This window comes from Stegostoma tigrinum, chromosome 9, assembly GCF_030684315.1.
Source record: "Stegostoma tigrinum isolate sSteTig4 chromosome 9, sSteTig4.hap1, whole genome shotgun sequence".
In the NCBI taxonomy this organism is placed as follows: Eukaryota; Metazoa; Chordata; class Chondrichthyes; order Orectolobiformes; family Stegostomatidae; genus Stegostoma; species Stegostoma tigrinum.
This window is the reverse complement of record NC_081362.1, coordinates 63,834,493-63,860,037: the sequence shown is the minus strand read 5'-3', so window position 1 is coordinate 63,860,037 and position 25,545 is coordinate 63,834,493. Positions and strand designations below refer to the sequence as shown.

Sequence of the window (25,545 nt, the reverse complement as noted above, 5' to 3'; positions counted from 1 at the left end):
GAATGGTCTGCAAAGGAGGTCCTGGTTCGTTGGTGTAAAAACCACTGATCTTCTTTAATATATATTAATGACCTAGAGTTAGGAGTACAGGGCAGTTTCAACACAAAGTCAAAACTTGAAAGTGAGGAGGTTATAGTACGACTGAAAAAGAACAAGTTAAGGATAAAGTTAACAGGGGACTGGAGGACAAAATTGAAATCAGAGAATTGTGAAATGATTCATTTTGCTCAGAAGAACACTGACAACATAAAATAAAAGGTATAACACTGAAGAGAAATACAGGGGCTGAGGTACCCAACTATATTTATGCATACATCATGGAGGGAGGCATGACTGTGAGGTTGTGAGCATGGTTCATATAGAATATGAAATTCTGGAGTTTAACCCAGTGATGCAACAAGTTTTAGAAAAATGGAATTTACAATAAGGCAGCAGTAAATACTGATAAAGCTTTAAGTGGAGTATTACATTCAGTTCTGGACACCACATTTAAGGATGTGAACACAGGTCAGGAGGTGCAGAAAAGATTCTGAGAACAGTTCCAAAGATAAGGAATTTCAGTCTTACAGATACAGCAGAAAAGTTGGGATTATTTTCCTTGGCCAAAAGGTGATTGGCTAAAGGTACTCAAAAATCACAAGAGGCTTGAACAGCAAAGACAGGGACAAACTGCTACATTGGTGAAAGGATCAAGAATCAGAAGGCATGGGTTACTGACAACTGATTGAAGAAGCAATGGAGGAAGCAAGGAAAATCATGTTTTTCACTTTGTGGTTAAGAATGTGGAAGATACTGCAGATTGTCTGGCAGAAAAATATTCAGTTGAGGCATTCAAGATGACAGTGAATTATGTGAAAAAGAAGACTTCAGAGGAGAAGAGGGAAGAGGCAAGAGTAGTTCTGGCTGAATTACTCCTTCAGACAGGCAGCATGGACATGAATCGCCACACGGCTCTCTTTTATGCTGTAATCACTGCATGGTTGACTCAAGTTTTAGGTGTAGAATTGATTTTGATGGGGTCTATCCCCACCAATTAAAAAAGTGTTTACTCTGCTAAATATCAAATGAACATTATACTCACAAGAGGCAATAGCTCTGGAAACTTGTAAGCCACTTCAGTTTTGCTTAAAAGCACATGCAGGCCTGAAATGAAAAAGTGACATAATCCTAGGTTACTCTTCTTCATCCACTCTTATATTTGAATGTTTAGCTTTTTGAAATTAAACTAAGCGATTCATGATTCAGCAACTGTTTTTGAAACATTGTCCCACTGTTGAAATATCGTAACTATTTTGTAAAAACTGGCACTATCACAGTTATCACTGAACTAACTCATTATGCCCATGTCACAAAAAACCTCTACAATTGGCTATGCCACATGGTCTGATGTTTACAAAGACAAAACTAAAACAAAAGAGAAGAAACCATTTTATTTTGTGCTGATTTGACAAATGATCAATTTACTAAGTAATTAAACCTGCCAATAAGTTTAGCATTGTTGTTAGCTGATGAACAGGGCTTTACCCTGCAACAACGTAAAGTCAACCCTGAAAACTCCTCTAACCTCACCAAATACCCTACTGCTGATCATCAAGCCATTGCTTCCCAAACTACAATTGATAAAATCACATCTGAAGATCTTCCCTTATACCCTGCTACTCAGCAAAGCGTGCTTCAACTTTCTCCCCGATGTCCATAAACAAGCCCGAAAGATCACAGGCCTGAAATATTGACCCAATTTTATGATCCACAGATGCCGCCAGACTTGCTGAGTAAACATTGTATTGTGATCTGTCAGATCCGTTGTTTCATTGTGCACTTGTCATGGAATTGATTTCATCCCACCACAACTCTTCTCCCCTTATCTCATTTTGACGCAGCTATATTTGTCGATCAAACTGTGTGTCATCTGAACACTTTGCTTGTCCTAACTGTCTATTGCATTATTGTGACTGTCCAATGGCCTACAACTCCAACACTAAACAGCATGATTGAAACACGTTTCTTTCCTGAATGGAGGCGAAACATGTCCCCATTAACAACTACTCACATTGAATAATTTTTCCACTAATTTCATTCACTTTCTCCAAGTAAAAAGCCGCCGCTGTAGAAATGTTTGAGATTGAACTCTGCCTATCTTTTGTAAAACAGATGGAACATTCTTTGTTCCCAACTGTCTCAGAGCCTCTCCCTTAAAATAGTAGCTATTTTCTTACACGTTACTTACCTTAGCAGTTCCACTTCCTGAGTGTGCTCTGAGCTGGGAAATTTATTTGTTCTCCCCCCAACTTCCTTTTCTCTCATAACCACATGATCCGGCTTTTAACTCCTACCAACCTTGGCCTCTTCTTACATTCTCATTTCTGGGGATAGGCTGTTGACCAATATCTAATTCAATCCTCATGACTCTCCCAGACATCCTGAAGGGTCCACTTCTCAACATATTTCCTTTTAAGATATGAAGTAACTTAGACAGTGAAATCACATTACACGTCCATACCTTCCTCCAAGTGGAAACAAATGATGGAGATGGTAAAGGCAGCATAAGGGCATGTTTGTCTTCTTCAGTTGGGTCATTGTGTAAAGAAGTTGGCAAGTCATGTCGCAGTTGCATAATACTTTAGTTAGGTCATATTGGCAGTATTGCATGCAGTTCTGGTGTAAAAGAGGTTTACCAGGATGTCGCTTGGATTTGAGTGTATCAAACATAAGGACAGACTGGGAAAACTTGGATTGTTTTTGCTAAAGCTTTGCAGGGTGAGGGGCAATCTTTTAAAATTGAGGGACAGAGATCTGATAAAGTACATAAAATTATGAGTGACATGGGTAGAATGGACAGCGAGTCTTCCACCCCCACCCCCAGAGTGGAAAGGTCCATAATTAAGGGGCATATGTTTAATGGCAGTGGGGAAAAGTTTAAGCAAAATATGCAAGCTAAGATTTTTTTTAAAAACAGAGAGTGGTAGGTGCCTAGAACACGCTGCCAAGGGAGGTAGAGAAAACAGATATGTGAGCAAAGTTTAAAAGGTATTAGATGGACACATGAACAAGCAGGGAATAGAAGGAAATGGACCATGTGAAGGCAGATTAAATTAATTTAGAATGGCATCATGGTTAGTATAGACATGGTGGGCCAAAGGGCCAGTTCCTCTTCTGTGCTGTTGTGTTCTATGACTCATTCTTCTGGGGAAGTCACTTTTCCTACCAATGCTTCTGACACTAACATGATCCTTTCTTTTCAACTGATGATTCCCATCCAGCGAGATTAATGGAGCTTTCAAACTTGCCCAGCTCATTTCCCACATTTACAAACATACAAAATGTGAACATAAGGCTTTTCTGCCCCTCAAAGCTGCTCCACCATTCAATAGGATCCTCAAAACGCTGATTCTCTTGCCAAACTTATCTACTTGTACCTTAAAATATTCATTAACCTTCTTAGCAATTAGAAAGTAGAATAATTCTCAGACAAGATGATTTTCATCTCAGCACTAAAAAAAAGACACCTAATTTTAAAATAGCACCTCACAGATCTGTACTTTCCCCTTCATTTCATGCCCGTATTGTCAACAGTAGTCAGGATCTAATACCCCTCATTCTTCAGAACTTTCCACTAGGCAAGTGGAAACAAGCCTAGTCTGTTCAACTGAACCTCACAAGGCACCCTACTCCTTCCAACTATCAACCTAATAAACCTCGTGTGAATCAGCTCAAGTCTACTTACATCCTTCCTTAAATAAGGAAATGAAAAGTGCACATGGTATTTGAGATACATCCTCAAAAATGCCCGATAAAAGTGAAGCATATAAACCTTACTGATGACGAAAAACGATGCACCAACCTTCAATTAAAACATGTTGGGAGAAAACAGATCTCAATATATGACAATACTCATCACAAATCATGCTACAAGGCCCATAACGAAAGTTTGGTAAAGCACTGGTGCCGCAACTCAAATCTTGCCAACTGAAATTAATTGTGCTATCTTCCAACTTAATAACAAAACAATTAATTGGGGCACACATCCATAATTTCAAGTGATGAAACGCATAATCAAAAATGTCATGAAAAAACACAATGAGTACCAACCGCTAGTCAATTTGAGGCAGTACGGTGGCACAGTGGTTAGCACTGCTGCCTCAAGCACCAGGGACCCAGGTTCGATTCTAGCCTCACACGTCTGTCTGTGTGGAGTTTGCACACTCTCCCAGTGTCTGCGTGGGTTTCCTCCCACAGTCCAAGGAAGTGCTTGTCAGATGGTTCGGCCATGCTAAAATGCCCATAGTGTTCAGGTGTAGCTTAAGTTGGTTATAGGGGGTTGGGTCCAGGTGGGATGCACTGAGGTTTGGTGTGGACTTGTTGGGCTGAAAGGCCTGTTATTTCCACACTGTAGTGATTCTATGATTCAATTCGAGCTCCACAACACCTAAATCAGCTATATGCCCACAAACGTTACACCTTTGATGCAGATATAGATTCCAAGAATTGCTCTGTTAAAAAAAAGTTAAATAGTACTCCAAGTGGGTGGAACTATCCATCTAGTTCCATTCTTATCTATTCAGAGGAAGCCAGAGAATCATCTGCAATGCTTTTATTTCAAAGCCATGCATTGAGAGCTTTGCAAGTGCCTCAAGAGTCTATCCATGACTCCCTTTATTTTCTTAACTACGCCCCTCAGCAATACAATCTGATAACAGTCAAGTTCCAACAATTCTCTCTCATCACTACATCCAAAACTGGACACTAAAGCTGAATGCTGATTTTCATAAACCTCATCTTATATCTAATACTAGATAAGCAAACTTCTCTTCCAATTAAATATCGAAAAGATCTCCACTCCCCATCATTAACTCCAGTCTTGTCCATTGTTTCCATCAAAATTGCTCAAAGCCAAAGTAACCATTTCAGATCAAACACAACTGGAAGGTTGCATATGTGAGTTTTCAACCACATATCCATTCCAGCACTAATACTATCCACGTCCGACTTCATCATATGAGCTGAATCCAAACCTGTCGCAGCTCACTGTTTGCTGAAACTCGCATGCTAAGTTTTGTTGTCTCTAGGTTTGACTATTTAGGTGCCCTTCTGGCCAGTTACTCATTTTTAACCTTGCATAAATTTGTGCTGATCCAAATTTGCTGCTCATGTCTGAAGAGGCACAAAGTCTCAGTTCACTTGTTACTAGTGTCTGTTGTACAACACTAGCTCCCTGGTCCAGTGCCTCAATTCTGATCTTGGTTTTTGAATCTCGATTTGGCCCTGCCCCTCCTCAACAGTTCTTACAGTTTGACAAGCCTGGAGGCCTCAGCACTCTGCTAATTCTGGCCTTCTGCACTTTGCCGATTCTAAACAAGTTTTACACTGGCATCCATACTTTTACTGGCTTGGCCCAAAGCTCTTGATTTCACTCTGTGAACCATTTCAAATTTATACCTCTTTCTACTTTAAAATACAACAATATGCTTATTTCTTTGACCAGGCTTGGGCCATCAGCCCTCTTACTTCCTACTGTGACTCAAAATCAAAACATTTTACTTGATAACACACACTAGTTAAGTTCTTTCGGAGTGCTGTGCATTGCTGAAGGAGCTATATAAAGGCCAATCCTCCAAAGCTACATGCAATTGCACAAGAACACCTTAAATAATGTGACTTAAAATAAACGTTTTCAGCTGCATGTTGAAACCATATGACTGTTAACACTTTCAAAATATTAACTCTTATGTAATGATCGCAATCAAAGGAAAGTTCAGACAGCTGCTCTTGACTTTTAATACCACTTGCATTCTCAGTCACAGCTGACCAAACATTTAACTAAGTCAACGACATCATATTATGTCTCCAACAGCAGGCAGATGATGAGCACAACGTGACAAGTAAATCTCATTTCTGAGAGCTTCAAGCTCAATCATTATCTTCAACAGTGGTAATGTTGGAAAATTGGGTTCCATTCAGGTTCACGAAAGGACCAAGAGGAACTCCTCCATCCAGTAGTAAAATACACCTAAGCCTTGTTGGCTGTTCTTATTGTTCCCCTCCAAAATGTTGGTCACAAATCCCCACTTTCTCTTCATCCAGTAAATGTAATGGGGTTAAAAAAAATTAGACGATGGTGAATATTCAAATTAGCATAAACAAAGAAAGGACCAATAGTGAACATTTGTATTTTTAACATTCCGTCCAACTGACTTGCACAGTGAAAAGATCAAACCTACCATTAAATAGGTGCAAAGGGTGGATGTAGAAATGGTGTGTGTCAAGAGTGGGAGATATATGAATGACACTAAATCAGGATTGTTATCAGTTGTCAAACCCACTGAGGAGCCACATAAATATTCTCAAATGGGAGCACATTCTTGCCATGAAGGAAATAGGTAGGTCAGCCATACTGAGTATTTCCCAGCATGGTCTCAGATTGCAATTAAACTCTGAACAAATTAGACAACATTAAAGAGGCTGCTAACTCAAAGATAATCCATAAGGACCAAAATTTACAAGGGAGAAATTCAGTTTATTTATTCCTGTACCTAAAAGGACAAAAGGAATAAGACAGGATAGAACTTCTCAGAAATGTTACACATCAAATTAAATACAGCTCCATGGATTAACTGTGTTTTAATGACACTAGCCCGACTACAACCTAAGAACGGAAACTGACACTCTCCATTCTCTGATGCATCCTCAAAGGTTTAGCCAAATTGAACAAAAAAACGGCCTACAAAATTCTTGGTATCAAATCATATTGGATACTGATGGTCTTAATCCAAGGATCCAAATCTTTCTTTCTGCATTCAATCAGAAGAACAATCCAAAGTGATGCATGTGACTGCAATGTTCGTGCAATATTTGGGGTGACTGGGCATGTAATCATGAGGTAGCCTTCCACCATCTCTTGGAATTGCAACTGCCTTAAATTCACCATTTTGTTAATGTTATGAATTCCGACCAAACACCAATTAGAGAGATGAAACTTGCCCATGTTAAAACGGATCATCTGTCTAGGCCCTACAGGACACTCTCTAACCATGGCTTCCTGTCTTGCCTTGTGACAAAGTACTTTTTGACAGGTAAACAGACCATAAATCTTTCTACTTGACCACCTTCTAAATCTGAATGATTTTCCCCATCCAACTGCTTCTGTCCCATTTATTTATTACATGATCGACCACCTTGCAACTGGAGCAACACTGAATGAACTAATCCCCCCTAAAATTCAAATTGGCAGGCTTCAAGGAAATTCACTTTCTAACAAGGTATGGAATTCATGATTTGCTGGGTCTGCATCTCAGAAATTAAATAAAGTTTAATCCAGATATTAGTTACTCTAATATTAGGAAACTACACTATTCACAAAAATATTATCATGAAAAGTAAACTCTTCACTCAACAGATGCTGAGTGATTATTGACTGTTTCCATCATGTTTTAAAATTTTCAATTTTAAACTCGTTAAAATTACCAACATAATTACCTGAAAACAAACGTGAAACTGGCAAATGGATGCTGACTTGATGCTGGGAAACACGATACTGTACACTTTCCAATGTATGTCCGCACATACTCAAGGTGATAGGTTGTTCACCATCACATGGTCCATTATGACATTGTAATAAAACAATCAAACACTTCCTGTAGGCTTCAATTAGAACCCTTTCCTGGAATAAAAAGAAAATAAAACAAAAGTAGTTTCAGTTAAATATTAAACCCAGACAGATTCATCCATTGAACTGTAACGTCTTCATTTTACGTAAACAGTATTTGACCCTTAGAAGCAAGGCTTGTAAGGGGAGATCAGCATGGGTTAAACACGTCCCAAAAATTAATTTCAGTAGTGAGGAGGAGAAAAAACCTGCAAAGTCAGCTTTGGATGACAGGGAACAGAACTGAAGCTAAAATCAAAGTACTGAGAAAATGTCCTTCAGATAATTTTATAAGAAAGTAGAAACAGTCTTTGATATATTGCAACTTCTGCAGATATCTTTTGTCCCATATCTGATCACACAGGAATCAAGTTTATTTGCTAACAATAATAATTCAATACTTTCCTACAAAACATACTGACGATTTTTGCAGGATGCATTTCAGCGGAAATGTACTATCACAGTTAGGGAACGAGCATCGTGAAGGCTAACATCATTGAACTAATACTCAAGTGCAAAATTAAATGATTCAATATACGAAGAAAGGGTTCAGAAGCAAGAGTAGATCATTTGGCACCTTTCAAGCCTGCTTGTTATTTGCTAAGATCAGGACTGATCTGATTATGGTTTCAACTCTACTTTCCTGTCTGCCGTCTGTATTCTTTGACTTTCTCGACTATCAAAATCTACTTCACTTAGTCTGGAATAAGTTCAAAGATGCAGCCTCCACTAATTTCTGCAGAAGAAAATTCCACAGATTGACAAATTTCAAAAGTGAAAACTCATCGTCACTTCCATTTTGAAGGGATACCTCTTATTATTAAACTGTGTCCCCTTATTCTCATCTCCTCCACAAGAGGAAATGCCTTCCTATTGCAAGAAGTTTGAGACCATCCAAAACAAAAAACAGTCCCTTGATAGGCACTTCATTCACCACTTTCAACATTGATTTCCTCAACGGAGATGCACAGTGGCAGCAACACTTAACATCTACTGTAGCAATTCACCAAAGCTCCTTTAACAGCATCTTCCAAACTGAGGACAAAAGCAACAAATACAAAGAAGAACCACTGATTTCAAGTTCTTCTCCAAGTTACATACTACCCTGACTTGGAACTATGCTGCAGTTTCTTCACTATTGTTGGAAGGATATCATGGAATTTCCTTGATAAAAGCACTGCAACCGTACCCGCACCACAGGGACTTCATTAATTCAATAAATTAGTTGACTATAAAACTTTCTCAACAGCAATTCAGGATTAGTACGAAATGCTAGCCAAGCTGTGAAAGAACAACTATTTTTTGCAATCCCTGTACAAAGACAATTATGTACTTCTCTGTCAGACCTCAGCAATCTCTGGTTACGTAAATATGTCATTATTCATTCTCCCAGACAGAGAAATGATCACATCTTCCACATTGCACACCACCTGTCAATTTTTTTGCTCACTCAATTAACCTATGTTCCTCACTTAGTCGACACTTGACTTTTTGACAATTTTACTTCTGAGTTATCTTGGTGTTATCAGCAGATTTAGCTCCTAAACATGTGTACTTGGAGTATATCAGGGATGTCTGAGCTTGGAGGGGCTTGGGTCCAGTTTTAGGGTAAGAGTGTTAGTATATGTCTTCATCCAAAGCACTGATGCAAATTCACAGATTGAAGCCCAGCACTGACCCCTGCGGCACTTCACTAGCAATCATGTGCCAACCTGACAGAAGATCATTTATATCTACTGGCTGCCAATCAATCCTTGATTCATGCTATTATGCTACCCACTAAACCATGTATTCTTGTGAAGTAACCTCTGATGTGAGGTCTTATCAAATGCTTTTCGGAATTCAGAATTAGTTTTGAAATTGTAATTAGGGGAGGCAATGGCCTAGTCATTTTATCACTGGACTATTAATCCAAAGATCCAGGTAATGTTCTGGGGACCAGGGTTCAAATCCTGCAAAGGCAGATGGCAGGGGGGGGGGGGGTCTGAATTCAATAAATAACAGGAATTAAGAGTCTAATGAGGACCGTCAATCCATTGCTGATTGTCAGAAAAACCCAAGTGATTCACTTGCATTCTTTAGGGAAGGAAACGGCTATCCTTACCTGGACTCATAACTGGCCTCTGGGCAACTGGGAATGGGCGATAAATACTGGTCTAGCCAGTGACATTCTCATCCCGTGAATGGGTAAATTGTAAAAAAAATCCTGGTTAATGGCTTCTGAACCCTCTCCAGCTTAATAATATCCTTCCTATAACAGAGTCCAGAACTGGTCAGAGTACTTAAGCTTAATTGTTACCCAAAAAATGTACTCCAACTCCAGGATAACTAATAAACTGACTCAATTCAGCACTGATCTTACTCCACAACTAAGCCTTTCCCAAACAGCTGATAATTGCCCTCCAACAACCAACACACACTCCAAACAAACGGACCTAAAACCCCTCAATTCTGACAGACATCTACTAACACTCTAACCCTAAAACTGGGCCCAAGCCCCTCCAAGCTCAGACATCCCTGATATACTCCAAGTACACATTCGTTAACGTGACACCGGAAACTCGCACCTCATTGGTCAATATTATAAATTATGTCCCGTTAAGTGCAAACTAGAATAGTTCCAGAATTAGTGGGAGCAAAATATGACTTTGGACCTTCAAGTTAAGAACTGGTTAATTTTAATTTGACTTAGGCCCCTTCCTCTCACTGTCACCTTTTAGGCTTGCATTGCCCTTAATGGACTTTGCAAGTGATGTGTTTAATTGGTAAAAATGGGCGAATTACTGATGGTGGTTAAGAGATTGGGCTGGGGGGGGAAACAAGGGTAATTTGGTGATGGAAAAAAATTCAGTTGTGTTCAAGAGCACTAAAAAGAAATGTTAGAGATACCAAAAAAGAACTGTTCTGAAAGGGAGCATGTTGTATCCACCACAACCCTCAAGGCATTGAGAGGGAGGTGGGCACTGTGGGAGTTGGAGCACATTATTTCCTTCACCAACTCCCTTTTGAATTAGACCCCACCCTTGTTCCCCACCCCTTTTTGGGTTTTTTAAAATTGTGCTTTTGACTCAGGTGAGCAGTGTTTGCTCTTTTTGATAATTAATTGCCCAAGTGCTTTGGTGACAAGATTATAAAACTAAAGAAAAACTGATGGGCTTTTCCGGTGCAATGGTCGCATCCCTTACTCTGTGCCAGGAGGTTTGAATTGGAATCCCACCTGCTTCAAAGGTACGTAATAAAACTCTGAAGAGGCAGATCAGAAAATATCTTTAAAAGAAAGCTGGTTTCTTCTCTAGAAGGTGTTTGGCTTCTGGACAGGTGATGGATTCAGAAAGGTGAAATCTAGTGGTTGTGCGAAACTAAAGGTTTATAATAAATATGCCTCAGGGGTTTTTTCACCACCTAATTCAACAGATGGATGTATTAAGTACCACCTACCCAGGATACCCACCTAACACACTAACCTTACTTGTAGCTGACACACTTGGCCTTTTATGGGAGCTGTCAAACTAACTACTTGTGCTGATGGACATGGAGATCAAAGAAGGGGACATACGACTATGGAAAAAAAATTAAAGCATGGCTTCTACAAAGATCAACTTCAATGTTAGACCTGTGGATTCCCAGACAGGTTTGTAAGAGGAATCACTGCCCAGGAATCTGATCAACGTCAGAAACAGGTTCCAAAAGAAGGTTAACTAAACCTGTAATGTTAACTCTGCTTTCTCTCCACAGACGCTACCAGGTTTGCTGAGTTTCTCCAACAATTTGCTTTTGTTGTTTTCAGAAATAGGGCTTGCAATTCTTACCAAAATAGCTGGGCAATTACTGAAGAGATGTAACTTAAAGGTTCAACTGTTCTAAACACCAACTTGAAGAGGTGGGCAACATAATGGCCAGGTGTCTCAAGTATACGGATTGTCGGAGATCAGACGCATTGCTAAAGATATACATTAGGACCCTGAGGAAATTGTGAGGGTAGACCTGAGGCAACTTAAATTTCTGAAGTTTGGAACAAATGCAAATATGTATCCAGATAGATAGTTACCCAGCAGATGTTAGATAAGGTGCGAAGGTGGGAAACTGCATATCCTTCAAACATACAAGCCACAGGCCTAGGGCAGGAAAGTGGGACTAGTGTAGGTAGTAGTATATTGTGACAATGTAGGCTTGATGGGCCGATGGGCCTCTTCCATAGTCTGATTCTATAACACCTGGCTAACACAAGAAACCAACCTTCCCGCACTCTTCCCGACTCAACCACATTCCCGAACTGACTACCCCAACAGCCATATCCTATTATCCTATCAAGCCGATTTAACTACACCCCCCAACCAAACTAGTCCTCCCATCTACCCAAGTATCCGTCCTGAACAGATATGACTATCTTTCATGACTTGACCTGACTCACCTACCACAAACCTGACCATTTCCCCTATCATTCACACTTACCAAATTAACTTGACTAATTCTCCAATCTAACCTGATTAAGTGCCCTGAAAATGGATAGCCACCTAAGCTACCTATCCATTCACCAAGATTCAAAGACTGGACCCCTGAACTTCCCACATGGCAGCTAACAGCTTAAAAATGCCATTTCTGCACCGCATCAAAAAGGTTTCTTGAAAGACATGGCACTGGGCCTGTCAAAGTTAGGAGTTGAAGGTGCGAGAGGAAATGATCAGTCAAGGGAATTTACATGTACAATGGCAATCCACCTGTCAATGCTACTGCTTACAAATTCAAACCACTGTCTCCCAAACTAGCAAAGAATCTAAATTTATGAGTAAGAGATTTCAGTTTTTTGGATCTTTTAATAAAAAACCCTCTTGAAAAAAAAATCTTTGTCCATGAAAAACATGACAGAAGGTATAATGATATATTTAAGTGCAACTAACATCAGAGGCACACCATTCTTGGATCATAGAAATTATATGCGTGAGCTTCATCTGTAACGAAAATGCTGCCTCCCACTCTGGTTCCATTTCTATGTGTTGACCGACTTGTCTTGTTACTGGATCCATTCCCTGCAAAAGACAATAAGAGTACATTTAGGCAAGTTACAACGTTAAAGTGAACGTTTATGGACAAAATTTAACAAAATTATTTAGTAAAAAATAGTGTTTTAGTTATTGAGTAGTTACATTAAAACAAAACTAAGCAAACTGGATCTTAATTTAGACTGAAACTTTTACACAATACCTTTCACATGCCCCACAGTGCTCTACTGGAATATCATGAACAAACATGACATCATTAGGTTACATGAAACAGTTGATTCTAGGAAATATCCAAAAGGAAGACAGAAAAGGGAAGCAATTTACTAAGAAACTACAGAGCTAAGTGACAAGACATCATACGGCACAGCAATTAGCAGTGATGTGATGAAAATCTAGGGAGGTTCAAAGGTCTCGAATTGGATGAGGACAGAAATCTCAAAAAGTGGGAGCAGATTACAAAGGCAGAGGAGGGTTGGGCCATGGAGATATTCGAACAGGAGGATACGAATTTGAAAATGTTTATCCAAACTGGAGGTCAATGAGCTTTGGACTGTGGATTAATGGAACATGATGCAGAGCCATGGAGGACCTCAATCGAGAGTATGTGAAGGGAAGCAAGTCAATTTGACCAGTCAAGTTTACGGCTAATAAAAAATCTGGATGGGAGATTAAGCAGGTGAGTGGAGATGGAGCAGAATCAGGCGTTAGGGACAAAAAGAGCCAATCTCAGTGATAGCCTGGATATCTGGTCAGAAGCTCACCACAAGTCAAATGTGATATCAGGGTTGCTAATATTCCAGCAGCAACTCAGTCAGTTGACAAGCAGTGGGACAGAATCAGTAACGAGAGTTTGTAGATGGATATATCAGATAGGCTAACAAACTTCAAGAAAACAATTCCTGGCAAAGCACTAAATAAGAACACAAGTTGACCATGAAGTCACTCAAGCTTGCCCATTCTTCAAAGCAATCATGCCTGATTTTATTGCGTCAAATCCATCTGCTTGCTTACTCCCCATAACACACTGACTTCTGGCTTCTCAGACAGACAGTCTCTCAGTCATAGATATCTAAGCACATAGGGTACTAATTAGAAACATTTTTATTTTCAATTAATATTGTTTCCAAGTTGGATAGAGTACATGTGGATTAAAATGCATGACATGAGAATCTGTTTGTAGAATGATGGAGGGAAAGAGTGCCTTTAAAAGATGTGCTTTTTCTCAGCTTGGAGGTTAAAGGAAATATGTCTGCCAGCAGCAACAGGCACAGAGATTGTTAAATTGAAATATTTGTATCAAAAGGCTGTATGGTTAACAACTGAGAAATTAGTCTTGTTTTGTTAATAAGGCAGCCAGTTTGAATATCAGCCAATTCAAACCAGGCACTGGGAGACTTAAAAACCACTTAAATTTGATTCTGATGGTTCTGACAACCTCGGACCCATCCTATTCTAAGAAACTGATAGGTCATCAAGGGTATGAAACAAAAGGTCGTTTGAAAATTGAAGAGAGAGTAACTGCCATCTGTTAGAGTTACAACCAACAGCCCTTAAAGAAAAAAAAAGTCACTGGCTCTCTCAGAATTCACTTAAGCTCTCAAAAACCATCATCTGACTAAATGTACAGCGGCACACAACTAATATCCCTGATAAGAATTTCACTGAGAAAGGCATTCTGGCTGAACACTGGAGAAGGCACTGAACATTCTGGAAGACACTTGCTGACTGTAATTTCAAGAAACTAAGTTGTAAGGTTTTTAAAAAATATTTTGCATTATATAAAATGGAACTTGTACCGATTGGAACATTTACAATGTTGCTTTATTTGGGAAATGTTAGTTCAGGGGAAATTGTTCAATTTGTTAGTAGTTAATTGCTACTTGTTGATTATAAAGTGACTGTCAGGAGTTTACTTCATTTGACCTCACCTTTGTAACAGATTGGGAAGTCAGAGGTAGGTTATACCACTTCTCACACTTCCTTAAACAGATTCGGAGGAGAGGCAAACTTCTGTGGGCATTTCGGTGTTAGTGACCAGAGTTTGGGGGAGAAGGTCAACATCTGCTTCATAACACATTGGGGGCTTGAGTCTGGGAATCTGGCCAGTTTGCATATGGGACCTGAATGGATTTGAACGGATTTTGGGTTCAAAAGGTCCCAGCAGATTTAAACAGACTTGGGGATTAGTGTCCCAGATCTTTAAATAAAAGTTAGGTGAGAAGTGGAAAAACTGTTTATTTTCAGTTACTTGTAATTGGTTAAATCAAAAGTAGGGGAAATGGCTCTTAAAATTGTTAAATGGCTCTTAACATTACTAACAGACTGAACAATTTCCCCCCCCTTAACTACTAACTATTCCCAAATAAAACAAAATTCTAAAGGTATGCTGTACAAGGAGGTACAAGCCCCACATATATAACCGAAATTAATAAAACAACCTAAATTTAGTCTCTTGAAATTACAGCCAGGATACGTCTTCCAGAATTTTGGCGCCTTCTCCGCTGTTCTTCAGTCAGAACACCTTTTTGGACGAATTCTTGTGTCAGGAATATTAGCTACGAGTGCCACTGTAGCTTTGGTCAGACGATGGCTTTTTGGGAGCTGACAGGAAACTTCTCAAATTTGCCAAGAAAGTTTACAAAGACAGAGGAAGGGTATACTTTTAGACTTAGCAAACAGGCAAGAAATTGGTTAAAGCAAGGGCTAACAGGAAAGCTGAAACTGTAAAGGTGTTAGTCAAGCATTTAGATATAATCAGAGAAAATGACATGCAGTGGAGTCAGGAAAAATTAAATTGCAATAAGAAAACTTGAGTTAGAGAATGAATGAAAACTGAAACAAAATGAATTATGGTTACAAGCAGAGAAAACGCAAAAAGAGGAAGAGAGGGTGTTTTAACTTCGCAAGTTGTGAACTAAACAGGATAGCCAAATTAAAATAATGGAAATGAAAGTAGAAAACAGGCTTAGTGATAAGGAGTGTGATAATGAGCAGACCCATCATAGCCAAAGACGTGATAGGGACCTATAAAAATGTTAAAACATGACCAAAATTCAATAAAAAAATGTAGAAACGTTTTCCATTTGCTTTGAGAAACTAACCAGCCAGATGAGCTAGCAAGAGACTGTGTAGGTAATGTTTATTCAGATCAAGGTAGTTAGGGCTAGTGAGGTGCTTGCATCGCTGTCGGATGAGGTGTTAACAGAATATCAAGTAGTAAAACAGGCTCTGTTCAGTGCCTATAAATTGGTACCTTAAGCATATAGACAATGGATCAGAAATATAAGGAAGGAACCAGGTCAGACTCATGTCAAATGTGAAAGAATTAAATATAGCAACTTCAATCGATGGGAAAGAATATTAAAGGTAGAAAAGACACTTGAGGATCTTCGAGAGGTTATTCTGATGGAGGAGTTCAAAAACTCACTTTGAGAAATGATAAGAACGCATGCTGAGGAACACAAAATTAGAATAGCGAGAAGTGCCGCAGAGATGATGGATGAACACACATTAGTGCATACATTGAAATTTACCTTCTGATAGCAATTTCATTCTGTGAGCAAAAGACATTGGAAAAGAGGGAGATCCTTTAATGAAAAGCAAAACTGTTTGCCACATATTAAAAAAGAAACCCAAGAGGGTTTTTAAAAAAAAGGTGAAAGGCCTCAGGCATTTCCACTGTAATAGAGGGGAGCCAAACAAAGTCACCAAGCTGGTAGATTAAGAAAGGCACTGGGAAAGTGGATGCGGTACAAAGAAGCTAAACCAGTGGGAATAGTTGAGGTCGTGAAGAAAATACCAAGACAGCGGGAGGAGCTGCAGGGGAATACGTAGTCTAGTCACGGGCTGTATGGTAAGATAAAGCCCAGTCTCTTCAAAGGCTTCAGCTCTGTGGGGAAGGTTTACTCAGGAAGAAGAGGGGAAAAAAGGTAAAGAATATTGAGAAATATGGGAGCTAGTCAGTCTCTGTTACCAGAAGATGAAAATATTTGCACTCCTTCTGAAACGTTACCTGAGAAAGTGATAATCCGTGGAATAAGTGGAGAGAGATATTTAGCATTCCCCTGGGTAAAAGATGGCTGGAAAGTCCAATCAAGACCAGGGAATTGACAGTGGGAGTGATGGAAAGTGTCTATTCCAGGAATACAGTTTGTTCTTGGAAAAGACCTAGCCGGATCAAAGGAGGGAATGACGCCCATTGTAGTGGAGAAGCCAAAAGAAAACCAGCAACTGACGAGTTAAAAGAAAAATACCCTGGAATTTTTCCAGAATGTGGGATGACAAGATCCCACAGTCAAAGATTAGAGCAAAAAAGGAAAATAAAAGAGAAAGATGAAGGAATCAAGATCCAGTTCGCTCACAACCTGTTTGATGAAATGGGAAAGGAAGAACTCTAAGCAGGTGGAGGATCAGGCAGAGGTGTTTTAACTCTGAAAATTCAATGTAGTTATAACAAGTAAATGAGACAATAAAAGATTTATATTATAAAGCCTTGGAAAAGGAATAAAAATATATTCCAGAATGTTATTACCTTAAAAGATAGAATCTTAGGGCGGAGGGGCAGACCTTGGCAGGTTAGCGCAGAGGAGGCACGAGCAGAAGTTCACCAGAATGTCTTGCTTGGAGCACACAGACAGGAAGTTTGGGGGTAGTACACAAAATTGCCTGTAGGTGGTCATCTAGGAGCGAGGAACACTTGAGCCAAGATACACAAGCATTTCTATTGGCTTGGATTACATAAAGTTATGGGAGCATTTTGGTGTATCTGCCATACTTCTCAAATGGTAGGAAAGCCACAGGCAGTAATAAAACGAGCAACTTTGATGACAATTCATGCATTTGAAGAACCTTTCACGTGGGTTATTGTTGATTGTTAGGTCCCCTCCTAAAACCAAAAGTGGGAACCGGTATTTGCTTACCATAATGGATGCATCTATCAGATTTCCAGAGGCAATCCCATTACAGAATGTGGAGGAGTTACTTGCAATTTTTTTTTCTTAACTTATTCTGCACTACCCAGGGAGACTGTTCAGGCCAAGGGTCCAATTTTATTGCCAAACCATTTGAGGTGGTCTTGGATATTTCAGGCAAATAATTGAAATCAAGTGTGTATCATCCTGAATCCTCAGGAACATTGGAAAGGTGGTACAGACCCTAAAGACCAGGCGGAGGGTTTACTGTCCTGATTACCCAAATGATTGGGCTAAAGGTACCCCATTTTATTATTTGATATCAGATGTTCCAAATGAATCAGCTCACTTTACTTCACTTGAATTGATACTCAGAAACAAAGTAAAAGGAAATTTCAAATTAATCAAGGAAAAGTTGATCTAACAGTTGGATTACGGATTTGAGGTTACATAAAGATTAAACAGAGTAGGTGAATTAGCTGGTCAATATTTTAAAGTGGCACAGCCTCGAATGAAGCAAGAAGCAGAGAAGAAATCCAAAACTCGTATGATTGCCCAGGGGATCAAGTATTCATTTTTTTAAAACCAGTGGTAGGAGATCCCTTCAAAGCAAGATTAGTGGTCTCTACCAGATGGGGAAGTAGTTGACAGGTGAATAGTCTGGTCAAGATGACAGATAGGAAAATAAAATTATCGAATGTATCACGTGAACATGCTGAAACCTTACTATGACAAGGAAAGGGAACCGGAGAAACAGAAACATACAAAATAGGAGCAGAGGGCGGTCATTCAGCCCTTCAAGCCTGCTCAGCCATTCTTCATGATCATGGCTGATCGTCCAACTCAATAGCCGAATCCTGCTTTCTCTCCATAACCTTCAAACCCATTCAACCCAATTGTTGTATCTAGTAGCCTCTTGAATTCATTCAATGTTTTGGTATCAACTAGTTCCTGTGGTCATGAATTTCACAAGCTCACCACTCTTTGGGTGAAGAAATGTCTCATCTCTGACCTAAATGGTCTACCGCAAATCCTCAGACTGTGACCTCTGGTTCTGGGCACACCCATCATGAACATCCTCCCTGTGTCTTACCCTGTCCAGTCCTGTTAGAATTTTAAGTCTCTATGACAGCCCACCTGATTTGTCCGAACTCTAGCAAAAGCAATCCCAACCTAGTCATTCTTTCCTCATATACCAGACCCACCACCCCCAGAATCAGCAGGCCAAGCACCAGAGGAGCAGGGAAGCTGATGTTTTGGGCCTAAATCCTTCTTTCTGAAGAGTCTAGGCCCGAAACGTCAGCTTTCCTGCTCCTCTGACGCTACTTGGCCTGCTGTGTTCATCCAGCTTGACACCTTGTGACCTCGGATTCTCCAGCATCTGCAGTTCCTACCATCTCATTTCCAGAATCAGCCTGGTAGACCTTCACTGCACTCACTTAAGGGCAAGAGGATCCTTTCTCAGAAAAGGAGATCAAAACTGCACAAAATATTCTAGGTGTGGCCTCATCAACGCCTGTATAACTGCAACATATCCCCACTCCTGTACTCAAAATCTCTCACGCAGAGCCAACATACCATTTGCCCGCTTTACCACCTGCTGCATCCGCATGCTTACCTTCAGTGACTGGTGCACAAGGATGCCCAGGTCCACCTGCACACGCCTCTCTCCCAATTTACAGCCATTCAGGTCATAATCTGCTTTCTTGTTGTTGTGAGTTGTAGCTTTCATTGTTAATTAATTTTTTTACTTTTGGAGAAAATGCCACGGGATGTTGCATACTCCTCTGTGCACATATGCAATTGTGTTATAGCCAAAACAAATTAGTGTTTTAAAAATAGCATTCCCCTATTTGTCAATCACATGACAACTAACTCACATTGCTTGAACACATGTGATAGCAGTACCCCCTGTACAAGCATGTTACTGAGACTGGAGGGTTTGAGCTACAGGGAGAGGCTGAAGAGGCTGAGGCTATTTTCCCTGGAGTGTCGGGGGCTGAGGGGTGACCTTATAGAGGTACATAAAATCATGAGGGGCATGGATAGGGTAAATAGACAAGGTCTATAGCTCCAAATTGAGGGGTGATAGACTTAAGACAGATGTCAGAGGCAGGTTCTTTACTCAGAGAGTGGTAAGGGCGTGGAACGCCCTGCCTGCCAATGTAGTTAACTCAGTCACATTATGGGCATTTAAACAGTCCTTGGATAAGCAATGGATAATGATGGGATAGTGTGTGGGGGGGGGGGGGGGGGGGGGGGGGGTCTTAGATTAGTTCACAGGTCGGCGCACATCGAGGGCTGAAGGGCCTATCCTGCGCTGTATTGTTCTATGTTGTTGCTGTTTCAAAGTGAATATACTCACATTTATCCAAATTATACTGCATCTGCCATTGAAATTGTCCACTCACTCAACCTGTTGAGATAACACTAAAGGATCTCTGTATCCTCTTCACAGTTCACCCTCCCAAATTTCTAAGCTTGGAGATGTTACGCATGTTCCCTCATGCAAATCATAACATATATTACAAATAGCTGGGGTCCCAGCACCAATCCCTCTGGCAGTCCACTAGTTAGTGCCTGGCAATTTGAACAGGAACCATTAATTCTTATTCTTTGTTTCATCTCTGCCAACTAATTCCTATCCATCCAATACACTTCCCCAAGCCCATGCACTTTAATCTTGCACAATAATCTCTTACACAGGATTTTGTCAAATGCTTTCTGGAAGTCTAAATATACCACAGAGTTGACGAGGGGGAGTCAATGAGTTTCATCTTCATAAATTCAACAGATTTGTCAAGGGATAATGGAACTGCAGATGCTGGAGAATTCCAAGATAATAAAATGTGAGGCTGGATGAACACAGCAGGCCAAGCAGCATCTCAGGAGCACAAAAGCTGACGTTTCGGGCTGGACCCTTCATCAGAGAGGGGGATGGGGAGAGGGAACTGGAATAAATAGGGAGAGAGGGGGAGGCGGACCGAAGATGGAGAGTAAAGAAGATAGGTGGAGAGAGTATAGGTGGGGAGGTAGGGAGGGGATAGGTCAGTCCAGGGAAGACGGACAGGTCAAGGAGGTGGGATGAGGTTAGTAGGTAGATGGGGGTGCGGCTTGGGTGGGAGGAAGGATGGGTGAGAGGAAGAACCGGTTAGGAGGCAGAGACAGGTTGGACTGGTTTTGGGATGCAGTGGGTGGAGGGGAAGAGCTGGGCTGGTTGTGTGGTGCAGTGGGGGGAGGGGACGAGACGAACTGGGCTGGTTTAGGGATGCAGTAGGGGAAGGGGAGATTTTGAAACTGGTGAAGTCCACATTGATACCATTAGGCTGCAGGGTTCCCAGGCGGAATATGAGTTGCTGTTCCTGCAACTTCGGGTGGCATCATTGTGGCACTGCAGGAGGCCATGATGGACATGTCATCTAGAGAGTGGGAGGGGGAGTGGAATTGGTTTGCGACTGGGAGGTGCAGTTGTTTGTTGCGAACTGAGCGGAGGTGTTCTGCAAAGCGGTCCCCAAGCCTCCGCTTGGTTTCCCCAATGTAGAGGAAGCCGCACCGGGTACAGTGGATGCAGTATACCACATTGGCAGATGTGCAGTTGAACCTCTGCTTAACGTGGAATGTCATCTTGGGGCCTGGGATAGGGGTGAGGGAGGAGGTGTGGGGCAAGTGTAGCATTTCCTGCGATTGCAGGGGAAGGTGCCAGGTGTGGTGGGGTTGGAGGGCAGTGTGGAGAGAACAAGGGAGTCACGGAGAGAGTGGTCTCCCCTTCGTAAATCCACGCTGTCAGATCCTGCCACTTTCTAATGCTTTGCCAGAAAATCCTTGACAATGGATTCGAGAATTTTCCCCACTCCTGATGTTAGGGTCATTGGTCATAAATTCCCGGTTTTCTTTCTGCCTCCATTTTTGAATATTGGACTAACATTAGCCACCCTCCAATCTGCAGGGACTGTTCCAGAGTCTACAGAATCCTGGAAGATAACCAACAATGCATCCACAATTTCTAGAGCTACTTCCAAAAGTACTCTGGGATGTAGATTATAGGCCCCAGGGACTTAGTGGCCTTCAATCCCAACAATTTTCCCAGCATCATTTCTCTACTAATATTGATCTCCCCGAGTTCTTCCTTCTCACTAAATCTTGCCTCTTCCAACAATGCAGGTATCTGATTTGTGAAGACAGAATGTATTCAGTATGTATTCAGTCCCTCAGTCATTCCTTTGTCCCCTATGATATATGCCCCCGTTTCTGATCTGCATTTGTCTTTAGCAATATCTTTCTATTCACGTACCTAAAAAAATTCTTAACATCAGTCTTCCTTGCAAGCTTACTTTTGTATTCCATTTTGCCCTTCTTAACCAAGGCCTTAGTCCTTGTTTGCTGAATTCCAAACTGCTCCCTTTCCTCAGATACATCATTTTTCTTGGCCAATCTGTATGCTTTTTTCTTGTATTGGATAATCACTCTAATTTCCTTTCTAAGCCATGGTTTGGCCCTCTTACCCATTTTGCTTTTGTGCCCTACAGGAACAAAGAGTTGTTACAGATTCCCCTTGAATGCTTGCCATTGCTTATCCACTGAGACCCGTTTAAGTAACTCTCCCCAATCTATAAAAGCCAACTTACACCTCATATCCTCGTAGTTTCCTTTGTTAAGATTCAGCATCCAAGACTGTGAATCAACAACTGCACTCTCCATGTTGATAAAAGATACTTGCATGCTGCGATCACTCCTTCCCAAGGGGTCTCTCACAGCTCAATTGGCAATGATTCCCTTCTCATTATGCAGTACCGAGTCGAATATGGCCTGCTCTCTAGTTGGTTCCTCCACATGTTGGTCAAGACTAACCAGCCCATATGCACTCCAGGATTTCCTCCTCTGTGGCATATTGTCTAACTTGATTTGCCCCACGTGCAGATTAAAATCACCCATGATCACCAATACTGCCTTATCCAAGTACACCAATACAAATCTTCTCAAAACTCGCTATACTGCCTTATCACATGCATCTCTAATTTCCTGTTTAATGCCATTCTCGACATCACCACTGCAGTTTGGGGGGGGGGGTCTATGTTTGGCACCTACTAACTCTTTTTGCCCACTGGTATTTCTCAACCTTACCCAAATTTAGTCCACATTGTCAGAGCCGAAATCCTTTCTCACTATTGAGAATTTCTTCTTTAACCAGCATTGCCACTCCACCACCCTTTCCTTTCTGTCTCTCCTTCATAAATACTGAATACCCTGGGACATTGAACTCCCCATCCTTGGTCACCCTGCAGCCATGTCTCCATAATCACAATTATTTCATACCAGTTTACATCCATCTTTAGTTCACCCACTTTAGAGCAGATAGTCCGTGCATCAAGGTACAAAGCCTTGAAGTTTGCCCCTTTAACAGGTGTTTATCCAATCCCTATTTTTCTCAATAACCCTCAATGTCCTTGGTTTCACAGCATATCACTTTGCTTATTCCATTTTCTAGCTTTTGTTTTGTCCTTGCTGCCTTCTTCTGACTCCTTACATTGGTTCCCATTCCCCTGGCATATTAGTTTAACATGTATTAGTTACTGCCACTAAGAATGAAGAATGAATTCGAGATGATTTGGATTTTGATACATCTCATAATAAACTGAATAATGAGGAAGTCATTAAAGAATGGGATAGGGTAATAAGCTCTGCCTCTCAGGGGCAGAGAACTGAATTGAAAGGTTTGTGCAACACTATAAAAATATATAGAAATAGAATGGGGAGGACTAATATTATAGTACATGAGGAGGGTAGAAGGGAATGCTGTTCCGATAAACACCTCCCCCCCCCCCCCCCCCCCCCCCCCACCATTCCCCCAAACAGGCTTAATCCCCAAAGTAGCACAGGTATATAAGCAAGTGGGAGCAATGCACCAAGACATCACAAAGCCAAGTCAAGGCTAGTGGAGTTCAGTGATTGTGTTGGCTTCCAAACCTGATAGTATTCAATGATTCTGTGTAGTTTACATTTGTTCTGCGTGTTGTGGGAATGGGGTACTAAACTCACCAAAGGGGAGAACAACATCTCTGCATCTCATCTGTCCAGCCCTGTTAAAATTTTGTACCTTTTATTTAGATCCTCTGTCATCTTTTTCAACTCTTGTTAACACAGGCCCAGTTGAAACAATGTGTCTTGACAGAACTGTCTGACCATCCCCAGTATCACCTCCATGGCATCCCTTCAGTAGCAAGTATATCCTTCGCTTCATCATAAGGTCAGAACTGGAGATTTTTACCGTTGTTGTAAAATGTTAGCACCATTGGTGACACATCAAATAATTAAGCAGTGTATGTTCAAATGTACCAAGGTCTTGACAATATCCAGGCTTTGGCTGACAATATGGCAAGTAACATTCATGTTACACAAATGCCAGTCTATATGCCATGTCTCGACTACTTCTTTCTTAACACGTCGTTATTGTCAACCACTGTCACCAGTCACTTTTTGATATTAAAGGCAAAGATAGGTCTGCCCCCTCAAGCAAATATAAAATATCAAGTTGCATGCTTTGGGATGCCCTCAAGTTGTCAAAGACTTCACACAACTTGTAACTACTGCTCTCTTTATTGTGTCTCCCAGAATGATGATATCATCCTTCACTAATCACTGTTATTCCCTTTGGTCATATTCCCTCTACTCAAGTCATTTTGGGTATATGTTAAGCTCATCCAATTTCAAGATAACAAACTAGTGATGTTACAGATGATCTCCTTTCCAAAGATTCTAAAGCCATCTGTGCTCAAATCCCCAGGAGTAAAGAAAACTAACTGACATGTCTCTTTTTGCATAAATTGTCGATTAAGCTGAGCAATTTAGCTAATGGTATAAAATCCTTCTCCTTTACAAGTAGCCCACAAGGAATTTTGTAGCAGAATTCTGTAAAACTGACTTTTAAATGAATGCAAAAACTTAACAAAGGTGAACCGGGGAATATTTGTCTGTCAATGTCATAAATAGGACTTTAAGCTGCACAATGTACAGCAATTCTTCCTTATCCATAAAGATAGGAACAGAGACCTCTCTCAGTTAGTGCTATAATAGGAATCTCCTAGCACACCAAAACAGATACAATCCATCAGGACCTGTTAGGGGAAGAGAGAAACAAAACCACCAACAATCGAGTCTGGGGCTGATTTTGTGAGCACCCTGATCCATGGATAGTCAGGATACAATCCTACGCTCATCTAAGTTCTTATTATGCCATTCTTAAACCTGTTAAAACATAGCACATGAATATAAATCATATCTGGTTTTTCTATCTGCACTTGGAACAAATTGTCTATATTGTACATGCGCCCTCATATTTAAGGCTTTCAGTTTGTAATGCTTATCCTTTTCCCTAAGATACCTCATCTATCCAAAACCACTACTAACTTAGATTTTTTTAAAAATGCCAATGATTTGATATTTTCATACACAGTCGTAGATGAGGGGAAATTGCTTTGAAGCTTCCTGTTGACTCCTGAAGGAATGGATCAAAGCACAAATGATGGCATGCACTTGGAAAATTACTCTGTGGTTTCAACTAGATATGTTAAAGCTATAAAAAGGATAATCATTACTAAAGTACTAAACTTTTTAAATGAAAAATATAAAGCGCATATGGTAAGGAAATGTAAAACTAATAGTAACCCACAAAGAGTATTTGTATCAAATTAAAAATTATTCCCTTTTTGGAGCAAATCACCTGTTTGTTGTTGTCTTGACATTTTTATTTTCTGAAGTTAAAATTCTGAACCAACCTGCATGCGCTTTAACAACTCCAAGAAAACCCCAAAACCTTCCAGAAATTTTTCCCTTAGTTTATCTGTCCACTCTGTGGGTTTGCTAACCAACACATATCTGTGAAGAAAAGAATACTGTTAGAAACAGAATTAAAAATTCTTCTGTTTATATTAAATACTAATTACTATGTCATTCCAAGGCTATATCTGAAAAATTAATTTCAGTCTTAACACTACCA

The 25,545-nt window shown here is 40.5% G+C and overlaps 1 protein-coding gene across 4 annotated transcripts in view; it reads right to left on the bottom strand.

The window, feature by feature from the left end:
• The window catches only part of ubr2 (ubiquitin protein ligase E3 component n-recognin 2), a 136,977-nt gene that overhangs the window by 62,848 nt on the left and 48,584 nt on the right, over window positions 1–25,545 (bottom strand). For all 4 annotated transcript variants that reach the window (XM_048535650.2, XM_048535651.2, XM_048535652.2 and 1 more), the window contains 4 exons: window positions 25,325–25,424; window positions 12,541–12,669; window positions 7,474–7,657; window positions 1,082–1,143 (listed from right to left, as the gene is read on the bottom strand). In XM_048535650.2, coding sequence (XP_048391607.1) covers window positions 1,082–1,143; window positions 7,474–7,657; window positions 12,541–12,669; window positions 25,325–25,424 — 475 coding nt within the window. The remainder of the gene's footprint in view (window positions 1–1,081; window positions 1,144–7,473; window positions 7,658–12,540; window positions 12,670–25,324; window positions 25,425–25,545) is intronic.